Source organism: Mastigoproctus giganteus, chromosome 2, assembly GCF_048544385.1.
Source record: "Mastigoproctus giganteus isolate SK-2022 chromosome 2, ASM4854438v1, whole genome shotgun sequence".
Lineage (NCBI taxonomy): Eukaryota > Metazoa > Arthropoda > Arachnida > Uropygi > Thelyphonidae > Mastigoproctus > Mastigoproctus giganteus.
In genome coordinates, this window is record NC_143576.1 from 39727040 (window position 1) to 39743024 (window position 15985).

The window sequence follows — 15985 nt, forward strand, 5'->3', positions numbered from 1 at the left end:
TTCGAGAGATTGCCTCTGTGTTGCCTGATGCACAGGAGTCATCTCTGCATTGAGCTGTGCCTGAACTATAACTTGTCTAGATGATCCTGCAACGCTTCTTTAACCAGTGATTCCATTATTTTTCCCGGAACAGAAATTAAGTTAACAGGTCTGTAATTACTCTGCTACCTTTGATCCCCCCCTTTGTCAGTTGAGAGAACATTTGCACATCTCCATTCTGTGGGAATTTCCCCTGAATCCAAGGAAGCTCTTACAATTATGGCTATGGGTCTGCTTACTTCATTCACAGCCTCCCTTAATATAACTGAATAGATCCCATCCACTCCTGGTGCCTTACGTTTAATTTCAACAATTTCACTCCCACTTTCCCCTCCTATTAGAGTTGGATAAACTTCTGGTTTCCCCTTCCCTAATGAATTGCTAGTGCGAATTAGATGCAAAGTACTCATTCAGTTTGTCAGCTACCTGAGCAGGATCATCAACAGTCGAAACATCGATATCAAGTGGACCAATATGATTCTCCATTTTCTTCGAGTTTACATAAGTAAAGAAGTCTTAGCTGTTTTTCTCTGCAATCCCATGCATTTTTCTTTTCTGCCACGAGTCTCATTAGTCCATCTGACATCCATTTAGGCATAAACCTTGAAAAGCATTTCAAGGTTGGTATGACGAGCCTAGTAGCTTCCAAGATTAATTCCTTGAATGCTTCCCATTTAGAATTTGCTGTTGGTAACATCATCAGTTGGTCCCACTGTATAGATTTTTTTTTTTTTTTTTTTCATCTGAGACCACTGTAGTCACCTTTATGAAAGAAAAAACCCTTCCCTTTACCTCTGAAGTAAATTCTTTGTTTTTTTTATGAAAACCCCAAACACGAGAGGCATTAGAACCAATGGCACTTAGTATCGTGCTTGGGTTGGAGGTTGAGAAGATGAAAGAAGATATTTGTTGCCATTAGACTTGAACTTCTGTAGACAAATTTTGAGGAAATACGTATGAAGGAAGGTTGTTCCAGAAAATAGCAGTTGAATGAATAAACAAGGAAGATGAAAATTTGGTTCTGTGAGTTTGAAGTTGGACAGTAAATGGATGTTGGCTGGTGGCAGCATGTGTTTAGACTGTTTCGAAAGAGAGAGCGGCAATTATAGAAGACAATTCAGAACAGTGCCCGTGGAAGTATCTGTAGAAAAGTCATGCAGCAGAAACAGTACGTCTATAAGACAGTGAGTGGAGAGACTCTGTTAGAGATGATTCATTAATTAACCTAACTGCCCTCTTCTGAATGGAATCTAGAAGCCTAAGAGAGGTATTGGGAGCACTGCCCCAGATATGGGAACAATATTCCATGGTGGGGTGAATTTTCGATTTGTGCAGAGTGAATAACTGTTTGGAAGAAAAGTAACGCCGAGAGCAAAAGAGAAAACTAAGTTTTTTAGATGCAGAAGAAGGAATATTTGTAATGTGCTTCTGCCAAGAGAGATTAGAAGTCAGGGTAATCCCCAAAAGAGATATATCATTTTACCTAGAAATCAGAGTGTCACCAAAGATAAGCATAGGAGCATAAGAATCCTTTTTTGCAAGATATAAGACAAGACTGAGTTTTAGAAGGATTGAAATCAACTAAGTTCTCTTTGCCCCACTGGAGAATTACTTGGAGATCAGGATTTAAGGAATTGGTAGCAGATATTAGAGAAGTTGAAACTGATTAAGCAGGGCAGGATTTCTCAAAATGGAAAGTGGAATGAAATGTGCTATCATCAGCAAAACTATGGATAGGATTTCCAGTCAATGGAAGAATGTCATTAATATACAAGAGGAAAAGAGTAGGAGAAAGAACTGAACCTTGGGGGACACCAGCATCAGTGGATAATTTAGAAGACAGAGAGCCATCTACCATCACCCTCAGGGAGCGATCAGAGAGAAAACTGGATAACTAATTACAAAAAACAGTTGGCAAACCATAAGATGGAAGCTTGTTTATAAGACTTTAGGCCAAACACGATCAAATGCATTTGAGATATCAAGAGCAACTGCTTGTGTTTCAACAAACTTTTCCATTGAATTTGTCCATACATGGGTAACATAAGCCAGAATATCACCAGTGAATCGACACTGACAGAATCTATACTGGCGATCGTTGATCAGATGGAAAGTTTCTCGGTAGCTTAAGAGTTGGCAGTTAATTGATTTCTCCATTACTTTAGAAAGAGTAAAAGTTAGTTATGTTAGTTTGTTTGTTATTTGGTTTTTAGGAGCATTAGCAACTAAGGCCATATTGCTCCGGGATATGCGGTGGTCGTTCCCTGACCTTTCGCATCCTCTGTATTTGGTGGTGACGGGCTCAAACCCCGGTCTAATCAAGAAGTGTGTGCTACGCACTGCTGCTCCTTCCCACCTGGCTACGGAGGCGCCAAGAGTAAAAGTAATTACAATAGGACGATAATTGGATAGGAGGGATTTGTCACCCTTTTTAGGAACTGGCTGGATATGAGCTAATTTCCAAGCAGAAGGAAATACACCTTTGGAAGAAGAAAGTGAAAAAAGGTGGCAAAGAACAGGAGTAAGTTCAGGAGCACAGTTTTGAGAACAAGTGGAGAAATACCATCAGGACCTGGAGCTTTCTTAGCATCGAGATTCGTCAAAATCCTTCTGACATCCTTTTGACGAAGACCGCAGCAGGCCTTGAATGGAGCATGCCAGGAATCATGGGAGGTGTTTTTCCAAGATCTTTAATGCATGAGTTGGAAGAAAAATGGGATGCTAGCAGGTCAGCTTTATCCTTGGCTGAAGTGACAACAGAACCATCTGGTTTTGAGAGAGGTGGGAGTAGAGATGGGCAAAAGTTGCGGCCAATAGCTTTGGCAAGAGACCAGAATGCTTGGCTACCATTAGGGCAAGAAGCAAGTTTTCTACACTTAGCCTGTTCAAAATCTAGTTTGGACTGATTAATAACTGCTTTACAATTCTTGCGAGCTTTGGTGTACACAGAAAATGAAACTGAAGTATTGGAAACAAGCCAATTATGATATGCAACGTTCTTCTCTTGAATAGCCTTAGCACATTTATTGGAAAACCAAGGTTTAGATAAAGGATGAGTTTTTAAAGTGGAATGTGGAATAAAGGATTCTATCTCCATTCTTTAAAGAGATATGAAATAAGCAGCAATATTTATAATCCCACCCTGCAAATGAACTTTAGTTTATAATCAGAAATAAAATAAAAGAACTAAATAAATAAACAGATAAATACAAAAATATAAATAAACAAAATGGTAATTGATTAGCCCTCAGCAGGCACAATTTTAAAGGATGAAAAAGAGTAGAGTCAAATTACTTACAGCATTAATTATCACATATTCTGGTGTCCTAGTAGTAAATATACATCCAAGGTGTTTGGCACCTTTAACTAAAGCTCCTTCATCTATAAAGAGAAATTATAAAGCTGAATAAGAAGAAATAAATAGTCATACTCAAATGAATAGGCATTATAAAAACTGACCCACTTAACTTAAATTCAGAGAGAGAGAGAGAGAGAGATGAATACAATAGAAAAATAAGAAACAAAAGGAATTCGATTTCAGTCTGTATTTTTGCTGTAGATAATTCTACTTAAGATTTCCCATGAACTGATGTTGTTATGTTCTCGTTATTTGGTTTTTAGGAGCATTAGCAACTAAGGCCATATTGCTCCAGGGATATGCGGTGGTTATTCCCTGACCTTTCTGCATCCTCCATATTTGGTGGCTCATGGGCTTGAACCCCGGTCTAATCAAGAAGCATGTTCTATGCACTGCTGCTCCTGCCCACCTGGCTACGGAGGCACCACCATGAACTGAAAAACCAACAATTGGTGAGAACAAAAACTTTTGCAAGGAAAAAAGTGGGGGAAGAAGAGCATTAATGCTAACTGGCCAAATAGACATTAGACTTGAACTTCTGTAGTCGTAATTTTCAGGAAAAATTTATGAAGGTTTGTATTAGCATTAGCATTAGTAGAGGCATACGTTGCAAGAAAGCAATCTTATGCAGCATCAGCCAAAAAAAAAAAAAAAACCTCCCATTTCACCCCTCCATTCATTCCAAATGCCTATCCTGCTCAGCCTTAAATTAATTTAAGCTATCAGCTTCCACAACAAAAGATGGAAGCCTGTTCCACCAGTCATTAGCATTAGCATTAGTAGAGGCATTTGATGCAAGAAAGCAAGCTTATGCAGCATCAGCCAAAAAAAATAAAATAATAAAATAAATAAATAAATAAAAAATTTTAAAAAATAAATAAATAAAAAATAACCACTTCCACTTCACCCCTCTGTTCGTTCGAAATACTTGTCCAGCTGAGCCGTAAACTTATTTAAGCTATCAACTTCCACGACAAGGGAAGGAAGTTTATTCCACCAACCAACCACCCGCTGGCTAAAGGCAAATTTCCTCACGTCTATCCTACATCTGTCTTTTCTCAACTACCCGCTGGCTAAAGGCAAATGTCTGCACATCTATTTTACAACTATCTTTCCTCAATTTGAACTGTGCCCCCTCAGGTTCTTTGTCTGAGCAAGAGGAAGAATCCCATCAGCATTCGGCTTGCTAAACCCATTCAAGGCCTTATACACCTCAATCAGATCACCTCGCAGGTGCCTACTCGCAGGTGCTGCAATTTGCAGGACTTAAGCCTTTCTTGGTAAGAGAACCCCTTTGTTCTGCTCAGCAATCTTGTTACCCTTCTTTGCACTCGTTCTAGCAACTTTACATCCTTCCTAAAATGAGGCCTCCAGACCTGTACACAGTACTCTAGGTGTGGCCTGACCACTGCTTGTAGTACACACAGTTGATACATTTCTCTTCAGTTGTTTCTACCCATATGCAGTACTTTGCATTTGTCAATGTTACGCTTCAATTGCCACTTCTCAGCCTATTTTCCCAACTTATCTAGATGCAGTTTGAGTAGCATACTGTCTTTACTGTTATTAACAACCCTGCCAACCTTTGTATCATCTGCAAACTTGGACATTAAACCTGATATACCTTCATCAAAATACAACACAACAATGGACCCAACACCGAACCCTGGGGAACGCCACTAATTACATTTGTCCACAAACAGCAGTGTACATTGATTACCACTCTCTGTCGTCTCCCACTCAACCACCCCTTTATCTTTTGTAGCAACCTACCCCTAATGCCATACCTCTCCAATTTATACAGCAGTCTTCCATGTGTAACAGTATCAAAAGCTTTCCTGAAATACAAGTATATGATATCACAATTATTTTTGGCATTCAGTTCCTTTGGGACCACATCATAGTATTCAATCAAATTAACTACCCTGACCTCCCTTTAACAAACCCATGCTGTTAACTATTACTGCAGTCTTGTCTAGATTATCCTGCAATGCTTCTTTAACCAGTGATTCCATTATTTTCCCTGGAACACAAGTTAAACTAACAGGTCTGTAGTTACTTGTGTCATCTTCTGAACCCACTTTGTGAATTGCTGATACATTTGCACACCTCCAGTCCATGGGGACCTACCCTGAGTTCAAAGAAGCTCTCATAATTATGGCTAAGGGTTTGCTTACTTCCTTTGCTGCCTACTTTAATATAACTGGATGGATCCCGTTCCACACCAGGTGCCTTCCTTATGTTTAACTTCAACAATTTCTTCTCCACTTTGCTCTCAGTTATTACAAAATCACTTAGCCTTTGTGACTTGATTACAAACTAGTTTATACCTGCCATAGGCTTCTGTGTGACCTGATACTTTATATGCATCCTTTCTCCTCTGCCATGTGCCTCATTAATTTATCTGACATCCATTTAGGCCTAAACTTCAAACAGTATTTCTTAATTGGAATGAAAAGCCTAGTAGCCTCCAAAATTAAGTCCCTGAAGGCTTCCCATTTAGAATTCAACATTGGTAACATCATCAGTTGATCCCACCGTACAGAATTTAAAAACTCTGAGTCCTCTGCAGTCAGCTTTATGAAAGCAAAAGCCCTTCCATTTAGCCTTGATGGTAGTTACATCTTTAAGTAATTCCCACATCAATACATTGTGATCACTGTCACCCAATGGTTCCTTTATCTGCAAATTCTTATTGCATGAATAATCACTGCTGATAATCAGATCATGAGTATTACTTCCTGTGGTTGCCTCTCGAACATGTTGCTGTAGAAAACAGTCATCCAATAAATCCACAAAAGTCTTACTAGTGTGCGAGTGACCAACCCACAAGTTCCAGTCAATATCTGGAAAGTTCAAATCTCCCAATATAAGACATTCTGATTTACTGGCCCACTCTGTTTCTCTGCATAATTGCTCATTATAGTCATCAGATTCATTACGCCTACAACACACATCTACTCTCATTTTTCCTTTCACAGTGTTTATTTCACACCAAACAGACTAAACACTGCATTGTCCACCAACATCAATTTGGATGCACTTCCTTAGATTTTATGTGTTTCTTAACTAACAGCATAACCCTTCTTCCTCCCTTCCTGCGGCGCCTCCGTAGCCAGGTGGGAAGGAGCAGCAGTGCATAACACACGCTTCTTGATTCGACCGGGGTTCGAGCCCATCACCACCAAATACGGAAAGGTCAGGAATGACCACCGCATATCCCGGAGCAATATGGCCTTAGTTGCTAATGCTCCTAAAAATAACAAATAACAAATAAATATCCCTTCCTGCCATGTCTATCCTCCCTGTACACATAGTACTGCCCAAATTCCAATTCTACACTGCTGAATTAGAATTTGGATGTGACACCAGGTCTCTGATATCCCAATTATATCTGCTTTTGATGTCTTGACTAGCACTTCAACCTCATCAAATTTATTAACTATACTCCTAGCATTGGTGTACATGCACCTGTTACTTTTTTTTTTTTTTTTTTTATGTGAACCCCAAACACGAGAGGTATTAGAACCTATAGTACTTAGTACCGTGCTTGGGTTGGAGGTTGAGAAGACGAAAGAAGATATTTGTTGCCATTGGACTTGAACTTCTGTAGATTGTAATTTTCAGGAAATACGTATGAAGGAAGGTTGTTCCAGAAAACGGCAGTTGAATGAATAAATGAGGAAGATGAAAAGTTGGTTCTGTGGGTTTGAAGTTGGACAGTAAATGGATGTTGGCTGGTGGCGGCACGTGTTCGGACTGTTTTGAAAGAGAGAGCGGGAATTACAGAAGCCAATTCAGAAGAACAGTGCCCATGGAAATATCTGTAGAAGAGGCATGCAGCAGAAACAGTACGTCTATGAGAAAGCGAGTGGAGAGACTCTGTTAGAGATGAATCATTAATTAACCTAACTGCCCTCTTCTGAATGGAATCAAGACGCCTGAGAGAGGTTTTGGGGGCACCACCCCAAATGTGGGAACAATATTCCATGGCAGGGCGGATTTGCGATTTATACAGAGTGAGCAGCTGTTTGGAAGAAAAGTAACGCCGAGAGCGAAAGAGAAAACCAAGTTTTTTAGATGCAGAGGAAGCAATATTTGTAATGTGCTTGTGCCAAGAGAGATTAGAAGTCAGGGTAATCCCCAAAAGAGATATATCCTTTTGCCTAGAAATTGGAGTGTCACTAAAGATAAGCATAGGAGCAGAAGAATCCTTTTTGCGAGATATAAGACAAGACTGAGTTTTGGAAGGGTTGAAATCAACTAAGTTGTCTTTGCCCCACTGGAGAATTACCTGAAGATCGGCATTTAAGGAATTGGTAGCAGATTTTCGAGAAGTTGAAGCTGATTGAGCAGGGCAAGGTTTCTCAAAATGGAAAGTTGAATGCAATGTGCTATCATCGGCAAAACTATGGATAGGATTTCCAGTCAATGGAAGAAGGTCATTGATATACAAGAGGAAAAGAGTGGGGGAAAGAACTGAACCTTGGGGGACACCGGCATTAGTGGAGAAGTTAGAAGACAGAGAGCCATCTACCATCACCCTCAGTGAGCGATCAGAGAGAAAACTGGATAACCAATTACTAAAAACAGTTGGCAAACCATAAGATGGAAGCTTGTTTAGAAGACCTTTATGCCAAACACGATCGAAAGCCTTTGAGATGTCAAGAGCAACTGCTTGTGTTTCACCGAACCTTTCCATTGAAGTAGTCCATAAATGGGTAACATAAGCCAGAATATCACCAGTGGATCGACACCGACGGAATCCATACTGGCGATCGTTGATCAGACGGAAGGTTTCTAGGTAGTTTAAGAGTTGGCGGTTAATTGATTTCTCCATTACTTTAGAAAGAGTAGAAGTAATTGCAATGGGACGATAATTGGATGGGAGGGATTTGTCACCCTTTTTAGGAACTGGCTGGATATGAGCAAATTTCCAAGCAGAAGGAAAAACACCTTTGGAATAAGAAAGTGAAAAAAAGGCGGCAAAGAATAGGAGTAAGTTCAGGAGCACAGATTTTGAGAACAAGTGGAGAAATACCATCAGGACCTGGAGCTTTCTTAGCATCAAGATTCATCAAAATCCTTCTGATATCCTTTTGACGGAAGACCACAGGAGGCATTGAATGGACCGTGTTGGGAATGGTGGGAGGTGTTTTACCAAGTTCATTAATACATGAGCTGGAAGAAAAATGGGATGCTAGCAGGTCAGCTTTATCCTTGGCTGAAGTGACAACAGAACCATCTGGTTTGGACAGAGGTGGAAGCAGAGATGGGCAAAAGTTGCGGCCAATAGCTTTGGCAAGAGACCAGAATGCTCGGCTACCATTAGGGCAAGAAGCAAGTTTTCTACTCTTAGCCTGTTCAAACTCTAGTTTGGACTGATTAATAACTGCTTTACAATTGTTGCGAGCTTTGGTGTAGGCAGAAAATGAAACTGAGGAATTAGAAACAAGCCAATTACGATATGCAACATTCTTCTCTTGAACAGCCTTAGCACATTTATTGGAAAACCAAGGTTTAGATAAAAGACGAGATTTTAAAGTGGAGTGTGGGATAAAGGATTCCATTCCTGCAAGAATAATTTCACTGACACGATCTGAGCAAACGTTGACATCAGGAGTTTTGAAACAGTAATCCGACCAAGGAAAAGAAGAAAAGAAGTCTCGCAGGTCATCCCATTTTGCATTCTTGTAATGCCAAACAACACGAGGTTGGGAATAGCCATGAGATAAAGGTTCCATTGGAGAAGAGACAATCACCAAGTTGTGATCTGAAGTGCCTAAAGGACCTCTCACTTCGACCGTGTACTTAGAAGGGTTGTTTGTGAGAAAAAGATCAAGCGTATTGGCTGTATGATTAGGATTGTCCGGTATTCTTGTAGGTAAATGAACAATCTGTGCTAGGTCATTAGTAATTGCAAAAGCCTCAGCATCTCGACCTGCTGGGTCGGTGTGACTAGAAAACGGAAGCCAGCTGGAGTTGTGAACATTAAAATCACCAAGGAAAATTACCTCACTGTTAGGAAAGTTGGACTGGAGAAAGTCAAGTTGCAACGAGAGGAAGTCAAAGAGCTCCAAGTGATTAGTGGAGTTGGGAGAACGGTAGAGACAACAGATGAATTTGACACAATGAGGTAGAGAGATTTTAAGCCAGAGAAGATCAAAGAGAGGAGATTCCAAATTGCCAAGTCTCTGACAGGGAATATCAGAACGGACATATGCACAAGTACCACCTTTGAGGCGAAAGGAATCATACAGCGAATAATTTGGGCATCTGAGATGAACAGTAGTTGAATCAACCGATAACTGAGATTCTGTCAGAAAAAGTACATGGGGTTTGGCAGACTGCAAGTGGAAATGGACATCGTTGAGATTAGAATTGAGACCACGTATATTTGTGAAATGAATTAGGAAATCCTTGGGAGGTTTAGATCTTTTCGCAGATAAGCTTGTTCTATTAGTTTGACAATTCATGGTGTATTCAATAGTAAGAAAAAGTGGGTGGGACAAGCTGTATGAAGTAATGAAATTTTTGGATGTGGCGTACATGTGGGAAGAATATACCCAGATCCTTGACATAACGTGGCCTCGACAATGCTCCCCGCATACACACTACTCGGACTCCCTCCAGTCACTATCTGGCAGAGTAGAGGTAGCAAGATTATACACTAGCTGATCCGGTAGCCTCCTAGAGAGTTACCAATAGGTTCGGTCCGGTGTACTAACTAGCAGCCGGCCTGCGAAAACCGTTTTAGAGCTGTACCCTCGAAATGTAAGGAATATTGGATCTCGCCACAACGTTCATCATAACCTCAAAAGTCATCAATCATACTGCATGATGGAAGAGATAGGGAAGGGTTGACCGGAACTTAGCTCTAGAGACTAAACATGGGTTCCACCACTTCAAGCCTCCAATAAGCAAAGTGGTGGTATTTCACCGGTTGATGAGAGTCATCTACCACCTAGTACTGCCTGGTAACATAGAGGGGCGGCATTCCTCCATGTGGTGTGGGCGCCACACCTCGACCCCTGCTTACGTTGGTTCACACCTGGGTGGTCACCCACCATGTGCTTGTGCATGGAGGTTATACCCAGGATTACTAACAGTCCCACCATCGTGAAGGTGCAAGCAGAGGATTTGGTTGTCACAGACCGTCCGGACTTCGCCGAAATTGGGTCCACTTGACTTGAGTGTCACCCGAATATCAGTTCCATCAGCGTTTTAGACTCCCAGGTAGCAAGTACAGCTTGTCTGGCATATCTGAGAGAATGTCTGTGACAACCTCAAGGACCAAACTACTCTTGTTTACTCTTGTTACTACTCTTGTTTACTCTAATACAGCCCATGTATTTACTTGTTCCACTATGACTCCCAACAGTCCTGGAAATCTCCATTACCTTGCTCTGATATCCCAATTATATCTGCTTTTGATGTCTTGACTAGCACTTCAACCTCATCAAATTTATTAACTATACTCCTAGCATTGGTGTACATGCACCTGTTATTACTCTTGTTTACTCTAATACAGCCCATGTATTTACTTGTTCCCCTATGACTCCCAACAGTCCTGGAAATCTCCATTACCTTGCTTTACAGGCTACTGCTCATTCTAATAAAAGCAGTGCAAGAATCACTTTTGCCTCTGCCTGTGGCCACGGTTAACCTTTTAGTCTGTGTACCCCCCAAACTAGCAGTTTTACGACACACCTATGGATCATATGCATAGTAGAGGCATATGATGCAAGAAAGCAAGCATATAAGCATCAGCCAAAAAAAAAAAAAAAAAAACCCTTCCTATTTCACCCATCCATTTGCTCCAGAAGTTTGTCCACTTCTTCCTTGAATTTATTAAAGTTATCAACTTCAAAGATCACAGATGGAAGTTGGTTCCAGCAATCAACTGCCCAAAGGGTCAAGGCAAATTTTCGCACATCTACTCAACAACTGTCTTTCCTCAATTTCAATTTATGCCCACATAAGTTTGTAATCTGAGCAAATGGAAGAATTCCATCAGCAGTGAGCCTGCTCAATCCATTCAAGGCCTTTTACTCCTCAATCCAATCACATCGCAGGTGCCTCGTCTCGAGATGTTGCAATTTGCATACTTAAGCTTTTCTTTGTAAGAGTGCCCCTTTGTTCCCCTCATTAGTCTTGTTGTCCTTCTCTACTCATTCTAGCAATTCTACATCTTTCCTAAAATGAGGCTTCCAGACCTATACTCAGTACTCAAGTTGTGGCCTGACCATTGCCTTATACAAAGCGATAATCACCTCCTTTTCCCTGCTAGAAATTCCAGTATATCATTGACAAAACCCTATGATCTGCTCTTAGAAGAAGGTCGTTAATATACAAGAGGAAAAGAGTGGGAGAAAGAACTGAACCTTGGGGATCATAAGCATTAGTAGAGAAGTCAGAAGACAGAGAAGTCAGAAGACAGACTATCTACCATCACCGGCAAAGAGCAGTCATAGAGAAAACTGGATACCCAATTACAAAAAACAGTCGGCAAACCATAAGATGGAAGCTTATTTAGAAGACCTCAATGCCAAACAAGATCAAAAGCCTTTGAAATGTCAAGAGAAACTGCTTGAGTTTCACCAAACTTTCCCACTGAATTTGTTCAGAAATGGGGAACATAAGTGAGTTCATCTCCAGTGGATTGACACTGACAGAATCGATACTGGCGATTGTTGATCAGATGGAAGGTTTCTAAATAGTTTAAGATTTGTGGATTAATTGATTTCTTCATTACTTTAGATAGAGTAGAAGTAAGGGCAATGCGACGATAATTGGATGGATGGAATTTGCCAAACCCACTACTGATACAAATCAAGTCTCTCTCTCTCTCTCTCTCTCTCTCTCCTTTCTAGTAATTGCCTTAGAAAACAGGCATCTATTCAATCCAGAAAATTGTTGCTAGTGTGTGAGCTACCAATCCACATATTCCAGTCAATATCGGAATAGCTAAAATATTCCATTATATGACATTCTTATTTAGTGGCCCACTCTGTTTCTCTGTACAGTTTTTTTGTTAGGTCTGTAACACACTCTTACTGTCATTTTTGCTTACGCAGTGTCACACTCAATGGACTCGACATTACGCTGATCACCCCATGTCAACTGGATTCACTGCTTTAGATTTTGTTTCCTAACCAATACTCCCCACCCCCTTACTGTTCTGTTTGTCGGTTCTCTACACATTGTACTCCTATATGGGTGAAATGGGAGAGTTTTCTTTTTTTTTTTTTGGCTGATGCTGCATAAGCTTGCTTTTGAAGCATCTGCAGCAAAAGCTAATGCTGATATTCAAATTCTGCATCCCTTATATCTGAGTGACACCACATCTCTGATATCCCCAGAAGATCTACATTTGTTGATGACTTGACCAGCACTCTTCACTTCAAAATTCATCAAATCTATTTACTGTGCTACTAGCATTGGTGTACATGCAAGTATACATGCACCTGTACATGCAAGTATACATGCACCTGTTATTACTCTTAATTACCCTAACACTGCCCATATATTTATCTATTCCTTGGTGACTCACAGCAGGCTTTGCAATTCCAAGTACCTTGCTTTCCAGGCTGTTGCATGTTCCCATAGAAACAGTGCAGGAATCATTTTCACTTCTGCCTGTGTCTCCTGTTAATTTTTCAGTCTGTGTATCCTCCCAAGCTAGAGTTTTATGACCTACCTAATGCTGCCTTAATAGTATTCGCAAATATTATTGCATGCTTTTTAGTATATCCCATGCCTTTAGAAGTAGTCTTCTTGTTAAAAAGCACTTACCATGGTGGGAAAAATTCTACCTCATTAATCTTGCACAATCTCTCCAATGCTGAATTTATTGACAAAGCTCTTATCATGTACTCTTTGCTCTCATGCTTGGGCAGAATTGCAGACACTTTCAAATTTAACCCTGCTCATGACTTTTCCTCAACATTGCCCTGTTGAGGAAAAGAGCAAGAGATCTACTAAATTACTTGCTAAGTAATTTAGTAGATCTCCTGCTCAGCGATGAAAAAAAAAAAAAAAGGAGAAAAAAGGAAAAACCCCAGGGGACTCACATCTGGTGAGTATGGGCTTAGCACACCCAGGGACCTGAGCTGGATATTATCATTCTTCTCTTTTTTCGTGATTCCCTTCTACTTTCTCTCTCTCTCTCTCTCTCTCTCTCTCTCTCTCTCTCTCTCTCTCTCTCTCTCTCTCTCTCTCTCTCTCTCAGGGTGACTCGGGAATTTTTTTTGGCTGGTGCAGCATAAGCCTCAGGCTTCCTTGCACCATATGGCTAATAATAATAATAATAATAAAGAAAGCAAGCTTATACATCATCAGCCAAAAAAATTTGTCCAGTTCTCTCTTGAATTTCAGACATATCCTAGTCCTATTCTTTTTGCACAGTATATTTCCTGCTTTCCTGACTATAGAGTTATCAAAAGTAGGTACCGCCAGTGGGTTGCTGCTGTGTTGCCTGATGCTCAAGTGTGAGCTCTAGCAATTAGTTGGATAGCTAGGAGAATTTGATGGGTCCCATTTTAATTTCTTTGAGGCCATCCACTATTCCTCAAGCTCTTATAAATGCCCATCAGAATGGAACTCTGAGCTGGTGCCTCATTTCTTGACATACTCTGCACTGAACTTACAGAAAGACAAACCTCTTTGGCTGTATTGTTTCCTGTTCCAGAAAGGTCGCAAACAATTCACAAGCAGTCAGCACATTCCATCAGGTCATGATTCATAGGAAAACTTCCCCTTCAGTTCTCCCCGAGAAATAGCACTCCTGCTGCTTTGAGCCCGTTGCTTTGCTGCTCTAGTCTGGGGCATGGTTTCCTTTTAAATTCAGTATAATTAGGAATACTAAATTAATATACTTAAATGCAGTAATAACACTACTATACTTCATCAGTTAAGCTGCAATAATACATTCTACCCCATAGAGTTTACATTACATGTATTATTCTGTCAAGTTTAGGTTATGTATATTATGATATTCCATTGAATTCGCAAATTTATATATTAATTAAAACAGATAATAAAATTATTTAACTAAGACCAACTTATGTAATTCAAACTATTTAGATACCTATTTGCAACAATTGAGTCAATTAGATCACTAAAATTCCCCTACCATGCATTACTATATAAGTTGCAAGATATGATATTCATACCGAAAGACTGATACAAAGGTTTTACATATATATTGTCATAACTTATGAAATTCTTGAGACTCTCACAGACATTCTCTTGGGTATGTCAAGCTGTGCTTGTTACCTGGGAGTCTAAAATGCCGATGGAACTGATATTCTCATGAAACTCAAGTCAAGTGTATCTAATTTAGGCAAAAACCCCAGGGGGCTCACATCTGGTGAGTGTGGGTTTGGCACACCCAGGGACCTGAGCTGGATATCATTATTCTTCTCTTTCTTGGTGATTCCTCTCTCTCTCTCTCTCTCTCTCTCAGGGTAACTTGGGAATTTTTTTTTTTTGGTTGGTGTAGCATAAACCTCAGGCTTCCTTGTACCATATGGCTAATAATAATAACAATAACAAGACTGGCTGGTCTGTGACAGCCAAATCCTCTGCTTGCACCTTCACAATGGTGGGAGTATTACTAACCCTGGGTATAATCCCCAATATGCAAGTCCGGAAATAAGGCACTTAGTATACTGGAAGTGACCACCCATGTCCTAACCAAAGTAAGCAGGAGTTGGAATATGGCTCACACCACACAGAGGAATGCCACTCCTCTGTGTTACCAGGCAATACCAGGTGGTAGATGATTCTTACCAACTGTTGCAGTACCACTTACTTTGCTTATTGGAGGCCCGAAGTGGTGAATCCTATGTTTAGTCTCCAGAGCAAAGCTCTGGCTGCCCCTCCCCCATCCCTCCTATCATGCAGGATGATTGATATATATTGTGGTTATGATGGACATCATGATGAGATCCAGTCTTTCTTACATTTCGAGGGTACAGTGTTAAAATGGTGTTCGCAGGTCGGCTGCTAGATAGCCCGCCGGACCGAACCTATTGGTAACTCTCTAGGAGACTTCCGGATCATCTAGTGTATAATATTGCTGCATCTACTCTGGCCATTCTCAACCTTGGTATTACAAGAATGCAAAATGAGGTGGATCTGCAAGGTTTCTTTTCTTATTTTTCTTGGTTGGATTACTGTTTCAAATCTAATTTTGTTCAGATCATTGTCAGGGAAATTATTCATTCAGGGATAGAATTCTTTATTCCACACTCCACCTTAAAATCTTGTCCTTTAACTTTGATTTTCCAATAAATGTGCTAAGGCTGAACAAGAGAAAAATGTGACAATGCTATTGGCCACAACTTTTGCCCATCTCTGTTCCCACCTCTGTCAAACCAGATGGTTCTATTGACACTTCATCTAAAGATAAACCCGGCCTGCTAGCATCCTGATTTTCTTCCAACTCTTGTATTGATGATCTCAGTAAACTGCCTCCCATCATTCCTAGTACACTCCATTCAATGCCTCCTGTGGTCTTCCGTCAAAAGCATGTCAGAAGGATTTCGAATAATTTTGATGCTAAGAAAGCTCCACAGGCCCTGA

The 15985-nt window shown here is 40.4% G+C and overlaps 1 protein-coding gene across 2 annotated transcripts in view; it reads right to left on the minus strand.

Moving 5' to 3' along the window:
- Positions 1–15985, minus strand: part of ATP8A (ATPase phospholipid transporting 8A1) — a 1160338-nt gene that overhangs the window by 615601 nt on the left and 528752 nt on the right. For both annotated transcript variants that reach the window (XM_090368461.1, XM_090368462.1), the window contains one exon: positions 3338–3420. In XM_090368461.1, coding sequence (XP_090224587.1) covers positions 3338–3420 — 83 coding nt within the window. The remainder of the gene's footprint in view (positions 1–3337; positions 3421–15985) is intronic.